This window comes from Panulirus ornatus, chromosome 12 (genome assembly GCF_036320965.1).
Source record: "Panulirus ornatus isolate Po-2019 chromosome 12, ASM3632096v1, whole genome shotgun sequence".
Lineage (NCBI taxonomy): Eukaryota > Metazoa > Arthropoda > Malacostraca > Decapoda > Palinuridae > Panulirus > Panulirus ornatus.
In genome coordinates, this window is record NC_092235.1 from 61,369,311 (window position 1) to 61,390,727 (window position 21,417).

Sequence of the window (21,417 nt, forward strand, 5' to 3'; positions counted from 1 at the left end):
CATCCTATATGTTCAGGCCAAAATAGCTCAAAACCTTTTTCACTTAGTCCTTCCACCTCCAATTGGTCTCCCACTTCTTCTCATTACCTCCATCTCTGACACATACTCCTCTTTGACAATCTTTCCTCACTCATTCTCTCCATGTGACCAAACCATTTCAACACACACTCTTCTGCTTCTCTCAAGCACACCCTTTTCATTATCACACATCTCTCTTACCCTTTCATTACTTACTCGATCAAACCACCTCACACCACATGTTGTCCTCAGACATTTTAATCTCAAACACATCCCTCCTCAGCATAACCCCTATCTATAGCAAACACATCCCTCCTCAGCATAACCCCTATCTATAGCCCACGCCTCATAACCATATAACATTGTTGGAACCACTATTCCTTTGAATATACCCATTTTTGCTTTCCAAGATAACGTTCTTGCCTTTCACACATTCTTCAACGCTCCCAAAACCTTCACTCCCTCCCCCACCCTGTGACTCAAGTCCGCTTCCATGGTTCCATCAGCTGCTAAATCCACTCTCAGATATCGAAAACACTTGACTTTCTCCAGTTTTTCTACATTCAAACTTACCTCCAAAATAACTTGTTCCTCAACACTACTGAACCTCATAACCTTACTCTTGTTCACATTTACTCTCAGCTTTCTTCTTTCACACACTTTAACAAACTCAGTCACCAACTTCTGCAGTTTCTCACCCGAATCAGCCGCCAGCGCTGTATCATCAGCGAACAACAACTGACTCACTTCCCAAGCCCTCTCATCCACAACAAACTGCATACTTGCCCCTCTCCAAAACTCTTGCATTCACCTCCCTAAACACTCCAACCATAAACAAATTAAACAGCCATGGAGACATCACGCACCCCTGCCACAAACCTACATTCACTGGGAACCAATCACTTTCCTCTCTTCCTACTCATACAAATGCCTTACATCCTGGTAAAAACTTTTCACTGCTTCTGGCAATGTACCTCCCACACCATATATTCTTAATACCTTCCACAAAGCATCTCTATCAACCCTATCATATGCCTTCTCCGGATCTATAAATGCTATATACAAATCCATCTGTTTTTCTAAGTATTTCTCACATACATTCTTCAAAGCAAACACCTGATCCACATATCCTCTACCACTTCCGAAACCACACTGCTCTTCCCCAATCTGATGCTCTGTACATGCCTTTACCCTGTCAATCAATACCCAGTCATATAATCATTAAACTTTAAGGAGAATAAAAAGATGTTTTGGAAAAAGATAAAGTGCATAAGACACAAGAACAAATGGGAACATCGGTGATGGGGGCTAATGGGGAGGTAATAACAAGTAGTGGTGAAGTGAAGAGATGGAGTGAGTATTTTGAAGGGTTGTCGAATGTGTATGACAATAAGAGTGGCAGATATAGGGGGTTATGGTTGAGGAGGAATGCAAAGTGAGAGGGTCAGGGAGAATGGCTTGGTAAACAGAGGAGTTAGTGAAAGCTTTGTAGAAGATGAAAGCCGGCAAGGTGGCAGGTTTGGATGGTATTGCAGTGGAATTTATTAAAAAGCGGGGTGACTGTGCTGTTGATTGGTTGGTAAGAATATTCAATGTATATATGGTTCATGGTGAAGTGCCTGAGGATTGGCGGAATGCATGCATAGTGCCACTGTACAAAGGCAAAGCGGATAAAGGTGAGTGTTCAAATTACAGAGGAATAAGTTTGTTGAGTATGCCATGGTTGATTAACTTGTTTATGGATGGGGTTGTGAAGGAGGTGAATGCAAGAGTTTTGGAGAGAGGGGCAAGTATGCAGTCTGTTGTGGATGAGAGGACTTGGGAAGTGAGTAGGTTGTTGTTCGCTGATGATACAGCGCTAGTGGCTGGTTCGGGTGAGAAACTGCAGAAGTTGGTGACTGAGTTTGGTACAGTGTGTGAAAGAAGAAAGCTGAGAGTAAAAGTGAATAAGAGCAAGATCATTAGGTTCAGTAGGGTTGAGGGACAAGTTAACTGGGAGTTAAGTTTGAATGGGGAAAAACTGGACGAAGTGAAGTGTATTAGATATGTGGGAGTGGATTTAGCAGCGGATGGAACCATGAAAGTGGAAATGAGTCACATGGTGGGGGAGAGAGAAGGTTCTGGGAGCGTTGAAGAATGTGTGGAAGGCGAGAATGTCATCTTGAAGAGCAAAAATGGGTATATTTAAGGGAACAGTGGTTCCAATGTTATATGGTTACGAGGCATGGGCTATAGATAGGGGTTATGCTGAGGAGGGATGCGTTTAAGATGAAATGTTTGAGGACAATATGTGGCGTGAGGTGGTTTGATCAAGTAAGTAATGAAAGGGCAAGAGAGATGTGTGGTGATAAAAAGAGTGTGGTGGAGAGAGCAGAAGAGGGTGTATTGCAATGGTTTGGTCACATGGAGAGAATGAGCAAGGAAAGATTGACAAAGAGGATATATGTGTCAGAGGTGGAGGGAAGGATGAGAAGTGGGAGACCAAATTGGAGGTGGAAGGATGGAGTGAAAAAGATTTTGAGCGATTGTGGCCTGAACATACAAGATGGGGAAAGGCGTGCAAGGAATAGAGTGAACTGGAACGATGTGGTACATTGGGGTCGACGTGCTGTCAACGGATTGAACCAGGGTATGTGAAGCGTCTGGGGTAAACCATGGAAAGTTTTGAGAGGCCTGGATGTGGAAAGGGAGCTGTGGTTTTGGTGCATTATACATGACACCTAGACTTAATGTGAACAAATGTGGCCATTTCATGTGTGGTAGGGTGGCGATGGGAACGGACGAAGGCAGCAAGTATGGATATGTACATGTGTATATATGTATATGTCTGTGTATGTATATGTATGTATACGTTGAAATGTATAGGTATGTATATGTTCATGTGAGCATTTATGTAAATACATGTGTATGTGGGTGGGTTAGGCCATTCTTTCGTCTGTTTCCTTGCGCTTCCTCGCTAACGCAGGAGACAGCCCTGCACACATTTCCAAGGTTTATCCAAATGCTTCACATGCCCTGGTTCAATCCACTGACAGCATGTCGACCCCAGTATACCACACTGTTCCAATTCACTCTATTCCTTGCACGCCTTTCACCCTCCTGTATGTTCAGGCCGCAATCACTCGAAATCTTTTTCACTCCATCCTTCTACCTCCAATTTGGTTTCCCACTTCTTCTTCCCTCCACCTCTGACACATATATCCTCTTTGTCAATCTTTCCTCACTCATTCTCTCCTTATGTCCAAACTATTTCAACACACCCTCTTCTGCTCTCTCAACCACACTCTTTTTATTACCACACATATCTCTTACCCTTTCATTCCTTAGTCGATCAAACCACCTCACACAACATAATGTCCTCAGACATTTCATTTAAGACATGTCCACCCTCCTCCATACAATCCTATACAATCATATCTACATCCCAAGCCTTGCAACCATATAACAGTGTTGGAACTACTATTCCTTCAAACATACCCATTTTTGCTCTTCAAGATAACTTTATCTCCTTCCACACATTCTTTATCGCTCCCAGAACCTTTGCCCCTCCCCCCCCCAATCCTGTGACTTGCTTCCACTTCCATGGTTCCATTTGATGCCAAGTCCACTCCCAGATACCTAACACTTCACTTCCTACCACTTTTCTCCATTGAAACTTACACCCCAGTTAACTTGTCCCCCAACCCTACTGAGCCTAATAACCTTGCTCTTATTCACATTTATTCTCAGCTTTCTCCTTTCACTAACTTTTCCAAACTCAGTCACCAACTTGTGCAGTTTCTCACTTGAATAAGCCAACAGAGCCACCTTGCAAACTCAAGAACTTCAATCAAGTATGAAAAAAATAAACATTTTCATAATTGATCACCGTTTGGCGCATTAGTGAGGTAGCACCAGGAACAGCTGATGAAAGGCTGTGTCCACTCACATCCATTCTCTAACTGTCATATGTAATGCTCTGAAACCACAGACCTTTCCTTGGTTTACCCCTGACACTTTACATGCCCTGGTTCAGTCCAAATGTGCATTATACAGGAAATTAAAAACTAGATTTTATTTCATATCTTTCACTACTGCAAGGCATTAGTTGCTCATTTTAAGAATTTTTACTCTAATTCTCAGAAGTCACTCCTGCAAAGTCACAATAAAGCATTGCTAAGTGTGAGCAGCAAGATGCACTACTGTACTGAAACAACCAAACAACTCAAAACATGTAACCAAACATGATAATCAGATGCAAATGCTTAAATAATTACCAGCAAACTCTCCTACTGTGACTCTGTAGACAAAAGTTGGTTCATGGACAGCACCCTCTATTTGCAACAAGTCATATTTTGGAGATATCCCTCGTCGCATACACAACTCTTGAAGTAGGGACACAGGTGTTTTTGATGGCAGAGCTCCTGGCATACCCTGTAATTCAGGCTGAGATTTTCACTATCAAAAGCTATCCCATATTCAATCAAAGATACGCATGCAGCTAATTAAGAAAAATTTTTATTCTTAGATACCAAAATCTAAAATCCTGAAAATCTTGTATGTCCCATATTCTGTTGCATAATTTTTCATGACAGGCATAAAGGTACAAACTTTTATGTTTCTGATAATGTGCTATCAAAAAGAATTAAAGCCTCAAACTCAAGGAATCTAAGAAATAAGCAGAACTTTCTAGCTAAACACATTTACAAGTCAAATATATGTGCTTACCTCCATTGAGGCAGTTGAGTCAACATTTGGAGGTGGTTGGTGATACATTCTGCTTTTAACTGGACAGTGAACTTGTTAAGATGATGGTGGAGCTGTGCGAAAATTATAGCAATGGCGCGTGTCACCGCAGGGAGGTCCTCACAAGAGACGGGGGAACATGCCACACTCTGACAAACTTCTTGGACTCTATACAGTCCTCCAGCCCACCTAAACTAAATCGTAATTACTTAAATCAATAAGACAAGTACGACAAATATCCTAACCACATATTCCTTAACAAATGGTGCATTTTCTCATAAGATGATTAATACATTATCCAATATCATTTAGCAAAGATGGCAATCAAAACCATAGTTCAGGTTTCTCAGCCATCCAAACAGGTGTTACAGCTACACTACTTCTAAGCTTCAGATAATCAAGTTAATCATGGGTATCTTGCCAAATTTGTTTAACATCTGACAACTTAACAGAGCAAATATCAATTTAATTCTAGCTTTGTGTACTGCCCAACATCACCAGACTTAATTCTATAAATGGGAAGGTGTTCCAGAGGAATAATTCTGTACACATTTCCCACATGTGCTGCCGAGTGTAACTTAGATTTCTGTTATATAGCAAAATACAATGCTTTACTGATATCAACATCACCCACTTTCAGACTGCTTTACTGCATTATCATACTGAACACTGCATAACATCCCTGACTACCATACCAAATGCTGGGCATTTCAGACACATTTCAAGTCTATGGATGGGAATGAATGAAAACTTTCAGCAAAGAAGTAGAAATAGGAATGTACAATTGTGCTGTCACTAAATGTATGGGAGGGTATTACAGAGCATACATGGAACAGGTCAAGTGTGGGTGAATGGAAAGATTGGAACTGTGAAGTATGCAAGGTTATGTGCACATGCATCTACCAATATGAAGGCTGTGCAAGGTAAGGATGAAATGGAGTGTTTCTGGAGAAATTTGAATGACTATAAATAGGTTTCAGAAGGACAGAAAGGTGGTTGTTACGGGTGATATGAATGCAAAGGTGGGATGTGATTAAATTGGAGAGACGGTAAACATTTAGGGGAGTGCCTGGAGTAAATGAGAAGTTATCTTGTGGATGTCTGTGCTGAGGTATGGCACAATTATGAATGGAAGGTAAAAAGTACTGGCAAGCAAGAAGATAAATCAGAAAGAAATCAAGAATAAAAGAAGGGTGACAATGTTCACACGAAAGTGCACAATAAGTAGGGATGCAGTCATATGTTAATGAGGTGTTTCAAATGTTTAGAGTAAAACTATTAAAGACTGTAGAATTAGTAGTTAGATACAAAGTTGTGATATATAAGAATAATAGGGGAAATGCATAGTGGAAAGATGAGATTAGAAATGTGGAGGAGAAGAAAAACATGTATAACAATGTTCCAGCAAAGTTCAGCAAAGGAGGAAAGATTTTAAGGTGTATATGCAATATGTAAAGTTGATGTTAGAGAAAAGCAAATGAAGAGTAGATGAAGATTTAGCAAGACAGTTGAGTAAAGTTTAGAGAAAACAAGAAACTGTACTGGAAGATGAAAAAGGAGAGAGGTGAACCTAAAAATGAGAGGAAGTGAAAGGAATATGGAAAGGGTATTTTGAAGAACTGATGAATGTGGGTGAAGGTAACACAGCGGTTGTTATGTATATGGGTACACACGATGAGAAGAGAAGGATACAAGGGAAGGGGCCTATGGCAAGAAGCAAGGTAAAAAGGATGATAATGAGATTCAGAGTAGGAAAGGCCCCTAGAATGGATGGGACTATAGCTAAAATGCTGAAGTATGGAAGAGAAGTGTGATAGAGAGGACGAACTTAATGTGATGTAGCACGAAAACAAAAGGTAGCCCAAGGATCAGATGAAAGCTATTATTTTCTTTATTCAGAGAAAAAGGTGCTAAGGATGTACGTAGCAACTAGAGGGGAATAAGTCTGTCAAGTATACCAAGAAAAGCATATGCAAGAGCGCTGCCTGATAGAGTGATGGATATAACAATGCTGAATATGCAAGGAAAGAGGGGGGGGTCTTAGGAAAGATAGGGTATGTGCAGATCATAATTTTGTAGCAAGAATGACAGTGGAAAAGTATCTAGCGAAAAGAAAGAAGCTATATGCAGTTTTTATCAATCTGGAGAAAGTGTATGACTGAATCAAGTGGAATGCTTTATGGGATGTTAACGATGAATGGGGTGGTGGGACAACTGCTGGTTGGTGTGCAAGCCTTCTACTGAGGAGCAAATGCATGTGTAAGAGTGGATGGATTGATAAGTGAAAGTTTTGGTATACACATGGGTGGGAGGCAAGGCTCTGTGATGTCACTGTGGCTTTTTAACATATAAATAGATGCAGTGAAGAGACATGATAGCAAAACTAGGAAGAGGGGATTCAAAGATAAACTGTGGTTGTGAAGTATGGTGGCCAGTGATAAGCCTGTTTGCAGATGCTGCTGTGTTGTTTGCTGAGAATGAAGAGGAGTTGCAGATGGCTGTGTGTTTTATGAAGTGAGAAGCCTAACACGTCTTTTTTTTTCTTTTTTACACTTGAAGCTCCAGTCATGGGCAAAGGTACACATCAAGGCCTGGTCTTAAGTGCAATACAGAAAGGATAATGAAAGGAAAAAAGGAGGGAACAGGCAAGTTAAGTATCTATGAATTATGGAGGAAGTGAAGGACCTTTCTTTTAAAATGAGAAGATAAATGCACGTACCAGGGAAGTAATGGCATTTGCACAGAAAGGAAGTGAAATTCCTGTTTCTGCAAAACCTGACAGAATGCAAAGAATATGTAATATATGCAAAGAAAATGTAATAAGCCATTCCCTACAGGAACTAGCATCAAGGAATGGCACTTCTCAAGGCAAAAGTCTCCACTAATCCCTGTCCTTACATGCCTCCCTCACATACACCATTTCACACATTCTTCCACTACTTCTCTCCCTCCAGTATTCCTCCTTCATTTTTATCCATGTCTCAGGTGGTCTTCCACAAACATTAACCCCTTTAATTTTACTATCATACACTCTCCCTGTAAACTTCCAGTCTTGCATTCTTTCCACATGCCCGAGCCACCCCAAAGCAATACGTTTCACCCATTCTACCACTACACAATTCAGTACCTTTGCATTCCTTGCCATACCACATCCTTCATATATACCCTTTCATTCTTTTCTTCATTTCATCTAGTTGCACCAAATGCACTTCTCAAATAGCTCATTTCCACAGCCTGGATTCTTGACTTCTGTGCCTCATTCCATGTCCAAGTTTTGGCTGCATGGGTCAGGGTTGGGAGGACTATGGTGGCCCTTACTCCCTTCTTCACTTCCATACTTACATCTCTGCCCTTCATAATTCTATTTGGGACCAAATGACTCTTTCTTCTACCTTGTACTGCTCTCTCCCTTATCTCTTCTTCCATATCATCACAATTACCCAAGGTAGCTTCCAGACATTTAAATTCCCTCACTTTTTCCAGTGTTTTTCCTCCCACGTCCACAGCACAATTCAGGAAACTTTCCTCTTTCACTCAATATGGTTTTACAAAATCTATACTTTCACTCAGTTTACTTTCAAATACCATTACTTTACTTTTTACTTGCATTTACCTTTATTCTCCTATGCTTACACACATCATAAAACACACAACCTTCTGCAACTCTTCTTCGCTCTCTGCAAACAACATAGTATCATCTGCAAACAGCCTTGCCACTAGCCACCATATTCCACTGCCACTCTCCATTTCTGCACCCATTTTCCCTAGTTTTGCTTTCATCTCTCTTTTCACTCCATCCATATCTGGGAGCGGACTTAGCAGCGGATGGAACCATGAAAGCGGAAGTGAGTCACAGGGTGGAGGAGGGGGTGAAGGTTCTGGGAGCAGTGAAAAATGTGTGGAAGGTGAGATGTTATCTTGGATAGCAAAAATGGGTATGTCTGAAAGAAGTGGTTCCAACAATGTTGTATGGTTGCGAGGCATGGGCTATAGATAGGGTTGTACAAAGGAGGGTGGATGTGCTGGAAATGAAACATTTGAGGACAACATGTGGTGTGAGGTGGTTTGATCGAGTAAGTAATGAAAGGGTAAGAGTGATGTGTGGTAATTAAGAGTGTGATTGAGAGAGCAGAAGCGGATGTGATGGTTTGGTCACATGGAGAGAATGAGTGGGGAAAGATTGACAAAGAGGATATATGTGTCAGAGGTGGAGGGAAGAAGTGGGAGACCAAATGGGAGGTGGAAGAAGAGAGTGAAAAAGATTTTGAGCGATCAGGGCCTGAACATACAGGAGTGAAAGGTGTGCTAGAAATAGAGTGAATTGGAATGATGTGGTATACCAGGGTCGACATGCTGTCAATGGATTGAACCAGGGCACATGAAGGATCTGCGGTAAACCATGGAAAGTTTTGTGGGGTCTGGATGTGGAAAGGGAGCTGTGGTTTCAATGCATTACACATGACAGTAGGAGACTGAGTGAACGAATGTGGCCTTTTTAGTCTTTTCCTGACGCTACCTCACTGGGGGATGCTATTTCATGTGGGGCAACATGAATGGACGAAGGCAGCAAGTATGAATGTGTACATATATGTATGTTTATGCATGCACGTGTATGTATACAATGAAATGTATATGTGCATATATATATTCTTTTCTTTCATACTATTCGCCATTTCCCGCGATAGCGAGGTAGCGTTAAGTACAGAGGACTGGGCCTTTGAGGGAATATCCTTTTGGAAAAATAAAAAAAAAAAAAAAAAATGATAGGGGAGGATTTCCAGCCCCCTGCTCCCTTCCCTTTTAGTCGCCTTCTACGACATGCAGAGAATACGTGGGAAGTATTCTTTCTCCCCTATCCCCAGGGATAATATATATATATATTTTTTTTTTTTTTTTTTTTTTATACTTTGTCGCTGTCTCCCGCGTTTGCGAGGTAGCGCGAGGAAACAGACGAAAGAAATGGCCCAACCCCCATACACACGTACATACACACGTCCACACACGCAAATATACATACCTACACAGCTTTCCATGGTTTACCCCAGACGCTTCACATGCCTTGATTCAATCCACTGACAGCACGTCAACCCCTGTATACCACATCGCTCCAATTCACTCTATTCCTTGCCCTTCTTTCACCCTCCTGCATGTTCAGGCCCCGATCACACAAAATCTTTTTCACTCCATCTTTCCACCTCCAATTTGGTCTCCCTCTTCTCCTCGTTCCCTCCACCTCCGACACATATATCCTCTTGGTCAATCTTTCCTCACTCATTCTCTCCATGTGCCCAAACCATTTCAAAACACCCTCTTCTGCTCTCTCAACCACGCTCTTTTTATTTCCACACATCTCTCTTACCCTTACGTTACTTACTCGATCAAACCACCTCACACCACACATTGTCCTCAAACATCTCATTTCCAGCACATCCATCCTCCTGCGCACAACTCTATCCATAGCCCACGCCTCGCAACCATACAACATTGTTGGAACCACCATTCCCTCAAACATACCCATTTTTGCTTTCCGAGATAATGTTCTCGACTTCCACACATTTTTCAAGGCTCCCAAAATTTTCGCCCCCTCCCCCACCCTATGATCCACTTCCGCTTCCATGGTTCCATCCGCTGACAGATCCACTCCCAGATATCTAAAACACTTCACTTCCTCCAGTTTTTCTCCATTCAAACTCACCTCCCAATTGACTTGACCCTCAACCCTACTGTACCTAATAACCTTGCTCTTATTCACATTTACTCTTAACTTTCTTCTTCCACACACTTTACCAAACTCAGTCACCAGCTTCTGCAGTTTCTCACATGAATCAGCCACCAGCGCTGTATCATCAGCGAACAACAACTGACTCACTTCCCAAGCTCTCTCATCCCCAACAGACTTCATACTTGCCCCTCTTTCCAGGACTCTTGCATTTACCTCCCTAACAACCCCATCCATAAACAAATTAAACAACCATGGAGACATCACACACCCCTGCCGCAAACCTACATTCACTGAGAACCAATCACTTTCCTCTCTTCCTACACGTACACATGCCTTACATCCTCGATAAAAACTTTTCACTGCTTCTAACAACTTGCCTCCCACACCATATATTCTTAATACCTTCCACAGAGCATCTCTATCAACTCTATCATATGCCTTCTCCAGATCCATAAATGCTACATACAAATCCATTTGCTTTTCTAAGTATTTCTCACATACATTCTTCAAAGCAAACACCTGATCCACACATCCTCTACCACTTCTGAAACCGCACTGCTCTTCCCCAATCTGATGCTCTGTACATGCCTTCACCCTCTCAATCAATACCCTCCCATATAGTTTACCAGGAATACTCAACAAACTTATACCTCTGTAATTTGAGCACTCACTCTTATCCCCTTTGCCTTTGTACAATGGCACTATGCACGCATTCCGCCAATCCTCAGGCACCTCACCATGAGTCATACATACATTAAATAACCTTACCAACCAGTCAACAATACAGTCACCCCCTTTTTTAATAAATTCCACTGCAATACCATCCATATATATATACATATATATATATATATATATACTATTTCATTATTTTATTTTGCTTTGTCGCTGTCTCCCACGTTTGCAAGGTAGCGCAAGGAGACGAAAGAAATGGCCCAACCCACCCCCATACACATGTATATACATACACGTCCACACACGCAAATATACATACCCATACATCTCAATGTACACATATATATACACACACAGACACATACATATATACACATGCACACAATTCACACAGTCTGCCTTTATTCATTCCCATCGCCACCTCGCTACACATGGAAATAACATTCCCCTCCCCCCCATGTGTGCGAGGTAGCGCTAGGAAAAGACAACGAAGGCCCCATTCGTTCACACTCAGTCTCTAGCTGTCATGCAATAATGCCCGAAACCACAGCTCCCTTTCCACATCCAGGCCCCACAGAACTTTCCATGGTTTACCCCAGACGCTTCACATGCCCTGATTCAATCCATTGACAGTACGTCCACCCCGGTATACCACATCGATCCAATTCACTCTATATATAAAACTATATACTATATATATAGTATATATACATGTATATGTGAGGAAGTACCAGGAGAGACTGAGTACAGAATGGAAAAAGGTGAGAAAAATGGAAGTAAGAGGAGTGGGGGAGGAATGGGATGTATTTAGGGAATCAGTGATGGATTGCGCAAAAGATGCTTGTGGCATGAGAAGAGTGGGAGGTGGGTTGATTAGAAACGGTAGTGAGTGGTGGGATGAAGAAGTAAGATTATCAGTGAAAGAGAAGAGAGAGGCATCTGGACGATTTTTGCAGGGAAAAAATGCAATTGAGTGGGAGATGTATAAAAGAAAGAGACAGGAGGTCAAGAAAAAGGTACAAGAGGTGAAAAAGAGGGCAAATGAGAGTTGGGGTGAGAGAGTATCATTAAATTTTAGGGAGAATAAAAAGATGTTCTGGAAGGAGGTAAATAAAGTGCGTAAGACAAGGGAGCAAATGGGAACTTCAGTGAAGGGCGCAAATGGGGAGGTGATAACAAGTAGTGGTGATGTGAGAAGGAGATGGAGTGAGTATTTTGAAGGTTTGTTGAATGTGTTTGATGATAGAGTGGCAGATATAGGGTGTTTTGGTCGAGGTGGTGTGCAAAGTGAGAGGGTTAGGGAAAATGATTTGTTAAACAGAGAAGAGGTAGTGAAAGCTTTGCGGAAGATGAAAGCCGGCAAGGCAGCAGGTTTGGATGGTATTGCAGTGGAATTTATTAAAAAAGGGGGTGACTGTATTGTTGACTGGTTGGTAAGGTTATTTAATGTATGTATGACTCATGGTGAGGTGCCTGAGGATTGGCGGAATGCGTGCATAGTGCCATTGTACAAAGGCAAAGGGGATAAGAGTGAGTGCTCAAATTACAGAGGTATAAGTTTGTTGAGTATTCCTGGTAAATTATATGGGAGGGCATTGATTGAAAGGGTGAAGGCATGTACAGAGCATCAGACTGGGGAAGAGCAGTGTGGTTTCAGAAGTGGTAGAGGATGTGTGGATCAGGTGTTTGCTTTGAAGAATGTATGTGAGAAATACTTAGAAAAGCAAATGGATTTGTATGTAGCATTTATGGATCTGGAGAAGGCATATGATGGAGTTGATAGAGATGCTCTGTGGAAGGTATTAAGAATATATGGTAAGGGAGGAAAGTTGTTAGAAGCAGTGAAAAGTTTTTATCGAGGATGTAAGGCATGTGTACGTGTAGGAAGAGAGGAAAGTGATTGGTTCTCAGTGAATGTAGGTTTGCGGCAGGGGTGTGTGATGTCTCCATGGTTGTTTAATTTGTTTAAGGATGGGGTTGTTAGGGAGGTGAATGCAAGAGTTTTGGAAAGAGGGGCAAGTATGAAGTCTGTTAGGGATGAGAGAGCTTGGGAAGTGAGTCAGTTGTTGTTCGCTGATGATACAGCACTGGTGGCTGATTCATGTGAGAAACTGCAGAAGCTGGTGACTGAGTTTGGTAAAGTGTGTGAAAGAAGAGAGTTAAGAGTAAATGTGAATAAGAGCAAGGTTATTAGGTACTGTAGGGTTGAGGGTCAAGTCAATTGGGAAGTAAGTTTGAATGGAGAAAAACTGGAGGAAGTAAAGTGTTTTAGATATCTGGGAGTGGATCTTGCAGCGGATGGAACCATGGAAGCGGAAGTGGATCATAGGGTAGGGGAGGGGGCGAAAATTCTGGGAGCGTTGAAGAATGTGTGGAAGTCGAGAACATTATCTCGGAAAGCAAAAATGGGTATGTTTGAAGGAATAGTGGTTCCAACAATGTTGTATGGTTGCGAGGCGTGGGCTATGGATAGAATTGTGCGCAGGAGGATGGATGTGCTGGAAATGAGATGTTTGAGGACAATGTGTGGTGTGAGGTGGTTTGATCGAGTAAGTAACTTAAGGGTAAGAGAGATGTGTGGAAATAAAAAGAGCGTGGTTGAAAGAGCAGAAGAGGGTGTTTTGAAATGGTTTGGGCACATGGAGAGAATGAGTGAGGAAAGATTGACCAAGAGGATATATGTGTCGGAGGTGGAGGGAACGAGGAGAAGTGGGAGACTAAATTGGAGGTGGAAAGATGGAGTGAAAAAGAATTTGTGTGATCGGGGCCTGAACATGCAGGAGGGTGAAAGGAGGGCAAGGAATAGAGTGAATTGGATCGATGTGGTATACCGGGGTTGACGTGCTGTCAGTGGATTGAATCAGGGCATGTGAAGCATCTGGGGTAAACCATGGAAAGCTGTGTAGGTATGTACATTTGCGTGTGTGGACGTATGTATATACATGTGTATGGGGGTGGGTTGGGCCATTTCTTTCGTCTGTTTCCTTGCACTACCTCGCAAACGCGGGAGACAGCGACAAAATATATATATATATATAGGAGGGCAAGGAATAGAGTGAATTGGAGCGATGTGGTATACCAGGGTTGACGTGCTGTCAGTGGATTGAATCAGGGCATGTGGGGCGTCTGGGGTAAACCATGGAAAGCTGTGTAGGTATGTATATTTGCGTGTGTGGACGTATGTATATACATGTGTATGGGGCGGGGTTGGGCCATTTCTTTCGTCTGTTTCCTTGCGCTACCTCGCAAACGCAGGAGACAGCGACAAAGTATAAAAAAAAAAATATATATATATATATATATATATATATATATACTATATATAGAATATAGTATATATATACTATATATACCATAGTATATAGTATATATATATGTACGTTTAGGAAGAGAGGAAAGTGATTGGTTCTCAGTGAATGTTGGTTTGCGGCAGGGGTGTGTGATGTCTCCATTAGTTGTTTAATCTGTTTATGGATGGGGTTGTTAATGAGGTGAATGCAAGAGTTTTGGAAAGAGGGGCAAGTATGCAGTCTGTTGTAGATGAGAGAGCTTGGGAAGTGAGTCAGTTGTTGTTCGCTGATGATACAGCGCTGGTGGCTGATTCGAGTGAGAAACTGCAGAAGCTAGTGACTGAGTTTGGTAGTGTGTGTGAAAGAAGAAAGCTGAGAGTAAATGTGAAAAAGAGCAAGGTTATTAGGTACTGTAGGGTTGAGGGACAAGTCAATTGGGAGGTAAGCTTGAATGGAGAAAAACTAGGGGAAGTGAAGTTTTAGATATCTGGGAGTGGATTTGGCAGCGGATGGAACCATGGAAGCAAAAGTGAATCATAGGGTGGGAGAGGGGGTGAAAGTTCTGGGAGCATTGAAAAATATGTGGAAGTCTAGAACGTTATCTTGGAAAGCAAAAATGAGTATGTTTGAAGGAATGGTGGTTCCAACTATGTTGTATGGTTGTGAGGCGTGGGCTATGGATAGAGTTGTGCGCAGGAGGGTGGATGTGCTAGAAATGAGATATTTGAGGACAACGTGTGGTGTGAGGTGGTTTGATCGAGTAAGTAATGTAAGGGTAAGAGAGATGTGTGGAAATAAAAAGAGCATGGTTGAGAGAGCAGAAGAGGGTGTTTTGAAATGGTTTGGGCACATGGAAAGAATAAGTGAGGAAAGATTGACCAAGAGGATATATGTGTCGGAGGTGGAGGGAACGAGGAGAAGTGGGAGACCAAATTGGAGGTGGAAAGATGGAGTGAAAAAGATTTTGAGTGATCGGGGCCTGAACATGCAGGAGGGTGAAAGGCGGGCAAGGAATAGAGTGAATTGGATCGATGTGGTATACCGGGGTTGACGTGCTGTCAGTGGATTGAATCAGGGCATGTGAAGCATCTGGGGTAAACCATGGAAAGTTGTGTGGGGCCTGGATGTGGAAACGGAGCTGTGGTTTCGGGCATTATTGTATGACAGCTAGAGACTGAGTGTGAACGAATGGGGCCTTTGTTGTCTTTTCCTAGCGCTACCTCGCACACATGAGGGGGGAGGGGGATGGTATTCCATGTGTGGCGAGGTGGCGATGGGAATGAATAAAGGCAGACAGTGTGAATTGTGTACATGGGTATATATGTATGTGTCTGTGTGTGTATATATATGAGTACATTGAGATGTATAGGTATGTATATTTGCTTGTGTGGACGTGTATGTATATACATGTGTATGGGGGTGGGTTGGGCCATTTCTTTTGTCTGTTTCCTTGCACTACCTCGCAAACGCGGGAGACAGCGACAAAGCAAAATAAATAAAAATAAATAATATATATATATATATATATATATATATATATATATATATTCTTCTTCATACTATTCGCCATTTCCCGCGATAGCGAGGTAGCGTTAAGAACAGAGGACTGGGCCTTTGAGGGAATATCCTCACCTGGACCTCTTCTCTGTTCCTTCTTTTGGAAAATTAAAAAAAAAAAACAAGAGGGGAGGATTTCCAGCCCCCCGCTCCCTTCCCTTTTAGTCGCCTTCTACAACACGCAGGGAATACGTGTGAAGTATTCTTTCTCCCCTATCCCCTATATATATATATATATATATATATATATATATATATATATATATATATATATGCATATTTACATATATGCATGCATGTCAAGTCCATTTTGGCAGCGACCTAAAAAGTATGTTCAAGATAAACCCTTCAAACTTTAGAGTGCCTTCCAAACTTCAGTGGAGTGCACTGTATTTACGAAAAATGTATATTCATGTCATTTTCACAAAATTCATTGTTATTTCATGATAATGTTTCAGTAGAAACTAACATGTAAAGAAATTCTACATACAAGGATAAGTTACAGATAAGAATATAAGTGTGGTGTCTGCAGGACACCCACTGGCCCATGCTAAGTAGGTCCTGAACCCATAAACACATCCATACTTCATTTAAAGCTACCTAGCTTCCACTACTGTACTTGGCAGCTTTTTCCATAAACCTACTACCCCCATTCCTGAACCATTATTTACCCACATCCAACGTGAATCTATTTTTTGCTTATTCATATCCATTATTTCTTGTCCTTTCCAGTGATGCCATTCTAAGAACTTTATTCAAAGTGAGTGTAAATTCAGTTTTTTTAACCTTCCTTAAGAAAAACAATATATACAAATACTTTCAACATGGTCTCCATAATTCATTCAAAATGACTATTGACACGGAGAAAAGAAAAATATTGAAAGCACAAAAATAGTACTGAACTTGATACAAAACTCAAAAGCCTCAATAGAAAATTGAGCTGAGTAAAGCTACCAATAGGCATGAAGATAAAAAATTTGTTACATTTTACAAATATTCAAAATCAAATGCACCTAACTTACTTCACCTACTGTAAGAAATGTACTACTGTAACAATAGGAGTGGGTCCAGAATGATACTAACCGAGATAATCAATATGCAAGCTATATTTTAAGTACGGACAAAGATATTTCTATATGCACAACATATATCACATGCAACACCATATAAAAACAATGTACACATCTTCACGGCAACAGTAACAGGAGCAGCAGCTTTAGTGTTGGGAGGGCCCGAAGTGCCTGCCATTCTAATGAACCTTCCCTACCTTAAACTAACCCAGCCCTACCCAATTCCAACCTGACGTAGCCTGAGATTATAGTATAACATACCCATTTAATCTTACCATCAATGATCATAAAGATGGGTATGAATCGATTGATAAAAAAGACATCCACGTGGGCACCCCTATTAGCCATACTAAGTACACTATTCTTACTATTAGTAAACCTCACCTAATATAATTCAAGAACTACAGCGTTTCACTTCATAAAACAAACTGCTTTCCTAGTAACAATTACTAGCCGGCACCACATGGACATTCATACACAAAACCTCTCCTTCATTGATAGTGGTGTACTCTAAAACCAACCCCTTCGTTATCATTTACCCGGAAAACTCCGACATGATGAACACGTTTAATAAGTGCCACACTTCTTAAAGCATTGGTTCATCTCCCCATGCATAACTCGAGGTTGAATACTAAAAGGAAGATGGAAACCGCCGGCCGGTAACAGTTGGCTGCCAGCTGATGTCTTGCCCACGCAAACACGCATCTCGACAGCCATTGATCCACACCACGCCACCAACATCCACGCTTTACTTCACTTATCTCTCTGAGAAAATTGCAAATTTCTATGGATTTCTCCTTTTAAAAAGAGAGCAGAGATGTTCGTACTTAAATCGGTAAGGTTTCTAATAAAGATATTAGCTTCATATAGGAAATACTACCTCCTAAATGAGCGGCCTCGTGAAGTTCGCTCCCTTCGCTTGTGTGCTCCTGCCTCAGTGCGCAGGCGCAGGCCGCAGATTTATGGCGCTGGCTTTAAACGTTTGTCAACACTAAATGGCTTCATCACGATTCAATTCAATTTTCGTAAAGACAAGAGGAAACTTCAAAGTCAGTTTTCATGAAATAAGTGTGCCTCCCAGTCCTAGAAAATAAGCTGGTTTACCGCAAGAACGTTTTCTAAATAGGTAGTTTCAAGCCTGAAATAAATCGTTAAATAAAGTTCTGAGCATACTCCTTAACAGTAACTAATTCTATTTTAACACCTGGTGCCAAGATGTTTAAAAAGAAGTTTACATATAGCGGTCATAAATTTTACCCCTGCAGCTGACAAGAAAATTATGACGAATTTGATCCACTTTGCAGATAACATCAGGGACTGATTAATATCACACACACACACACACATATATATATATATATATATATATATATATATATATATATATATATATATATATATATATATATATATATATATATATATTGAATACACTTTCTTGGTCTGTCTAAATCGTTGCCTTACTCAAGTGATTAATGATAACTTCTAAACTGGTGCAAGCAAATGTGCTCATTTCTTTAGTATTAGTTTTTTAATTATCATGAAATCATTCACTTTTATATCTATTTCATTCTTGCACCGTCTTGTTCTTGGTTATCTTATGCCATCATGATCGTATTTCCACGTGTATTCACACATACACTCACCATCCTATGCCAAGTACAATCTTATCGCCGTAATGGAAGGATGAACTCCTGGGATGAGTGTAGGACGCTTGCTGCGCCCAGGATTCGAACTCAACTAGCCGACGGTCGGCTCCCATGCTGACGCATTATTCAGCAATGATGACCGTTGCACCACAAGATATCAATTTCCTTATCAGCCATTCTTGACTCAAGATGAACTGAAATTGTTCGGCAAAGCGAGTGACTTGAAGAACGTAATGAACAAATAGATATATTGATATGATACTGATTTCTAAAAGAATATTAGAGCAATTATCAAACATGTCTGAGATGAGCTAATTTCCTTTGTAATGAAAACAAATATACAAAACTGCCTTATACATTCTAATTTGAAGATGTAGTACTGGGCCAATGATTAAGTATTGTGGATCTCGAATGTCCTAACTTCGATGCTATATGGCTCAAGTTTTCCTTACTCTGAAAAAGTATATAAGACGCTTCGAGTGACTAATTTCCTGCCACAAGGGAAATTCAGGGTACATCACCAAGATTGTTTTGTCTTTACTTAGGAACATCCTTTCTCTTTATTCCTCACAATCTGAACCAAACTCAAACATCCAATGCCGCTCGTCACGATCACTCTGAACTGACTCTTAGATATACTATTTTGTCCCCTTAGGATCTTCCAATCACAGTTACATATCTATTCTTTCAAATTGGCGCGTCTAATTAGGGTTTATGCTTCCTCGTAAATCGACACTCAGGAAGAACTCAGTCTCCGTTGCTCAAGTCTTTACACCTTTACTTGGGGATCAGTCCCGCCTTGCTGATCAGGACAGGCTTGGGTCAATCTGACAACCTGATCGTAAGACGTATGTCATCTTGGATGGAATGGAATCTGGCGTCCCTTCTTTTTACCTCACCTTCATCATTTATGGCATGATTGCTCTAGCTCTGACACGGGATACCGGATCATGAAATTCCTCGTTTCAGATTCTCAATCCATCAAATTCATTTCTGCTCAGATTCTTCGAAAAAAAAATAGTTTGACCTCTTCAAGTAATAAATCTTTCTGGTCCTTAACCAAAGATATTCCCAATGACTATTCCTTCCTCTTCTCCGAGCTGACCAGTCTCTTGATACCAGTCAAAGCTGCTTCTTCTGGTATATCTCTCCTCTTTGCTGGGTAATTTCACCCTCCATATCTCCCTCTCCCACTAAACTTATGCCTTCTCTTAATTTTCCTCACGGAAGGTCCCGAAGGTTCTCTTCCAATTACTGGTAGTAGATAAGGCACCTGCTGCTGCTCCGTTTGATATTCTTCCTCGCGTCTTAAACAAGTGTGCCTCCCAGTTAACTTTGATCTATCCCCGCCTATCTTGTTTAGAAATCCAAACTTTCAGTCTTCTTGGATGTATGATGCCGTTGGATGCGCCAAAGGAAACTCAACCATACTCTTTTGCTGTGTTAAGGCGTATTTTGATATCTATACGCACTACACTTTGACAAGCGTAATCATCCTCGTTTAAGTTGACTAATAATCATAATCAATATATAAATGATGGAATCGTTTAAGTTCACTAATATTCATAATCACTATATAAATGATGGTATAAGACATTTAGGTGGACATTAATATCCCCCCTAAAAAAACCACACACAATTAGTATTGAAAAATCTATAAACAATTGAAAATATCTAAGCACGATTGACTCAGATACTGGCAACGCTTCGAGACTTCGAGGTCTCAGTACATGTTTAACAACATGCATGATTTCAACACAGACACTTATTCTAAAGATAAAAATATAGTAGTACTGGACCTCATGATTACTACTAAGTAAGATATAATCTCGCAATTGAAATTCTTACGAGTCATGACCATCGACAAGCAGAACATATTGCAACATTTGGCACGTTTCCAGTATGTTGCCCTTTAGTCGTTATTTGCGCTTTCATTTCTATATTAATTTTGTAGCACATGATTTACTTAAATTTTGTAGTACATGATTTATTTTACTTAATCTCCGTTTAGGACTAGAATACGTGAGCATAAGACAAATTAATGGAGACTCTGACACAGTTATTTTCAAATTTGCATTCTGCAACGTAAGAGATTCTGCAACGTAAGAGATAAAGCATGCGACATTTAGGTCTGCATAGGAGTAGCTTTGAAATATAGTTCCATTTTCCCCTTGCGAGCAGCTACTATTTCTTACACATGTCTTTATACAACGTAAGGGGGCCTAGTTTAGGTTACAGACACACTCAATTGTTTCACTATACACACTCGAAACAAGGCTGTTCTTGAATTTTGGTCTCGTTGAAATATGCATTTCGGCAATTGTATTTATTCCCCTGACATTCTAAGGAAAATAATAAATACCCCTGACATTCTAAGGAAAAATAAGACACATATGTGTCCGTATAGACACATTAGTTAGCAATAGAGAACGCTTCTGCCATGCACCATGTCACCTATGAAAATTGAGGAAACAATATTATTGCAAGGAATTTCAAGTGATGGTGTTAGCTTTTCTCATGGGTAAGTAAAAGATCGTAAATATTGTATTGCTGAAATAAATGGTGGTTTATATTTCTTATATTCTCCTAGGACATTTCACTGTACTGCCAACAGCGATTACCTAGACTGAGTTTTGCGAAGAGTCACTTGTAGTGTTATGTAGCGTTTGCTGTTAGAAATTTTAATAACCTAACAGTAATTAGATCTATAA

General features: G+C 40.8%; 1 protein-coding gene across 14 annotated transcripts in view; it reads right to left on the reverse strand.

Annotated features, from left to right (window-relative positions):
- loqs (double-stranded RNA-binding domain-containing protein loquacious) overlaps positions 1-18,078 on the reverse strand; it is a 78,032-nt gene extending 59,954 nt beyond the window's left edge. For 3 of the 14 annotated variants that reach the window (XM_071667984.1, XM_071667982.1, XM_071667977.1), the window contains exons 1-3: positions 17,938-18,078; positions 4,726-4,937; positions 4,275-4,431 (exon numbers count right to left, since the gene is read on the reverse strand). In XM_071667984.1, the coding sequence (XP_071524085.1) occupies positions 4,275-4,431; positions 4,726-4,773 (205 nt within the window). In that variant the 5' untranslated portion in view covers positions 4,774-4,937; positions 17,938-18,078. Of the gene's footprint in view, positions 1-4,274; positions 4,444-4,725; positions 4,938-17,596; positions 17,773-17,937 lie in introns of those variants that run through there. The other 11 variants (XM_071667983.1, XM_071667981.1, XM_071667975.1 and 8 more) reach the window with 6 other exon arrangements.
- Positions 18,079-21,417: the final 3,339 nt, after the last annotated feature.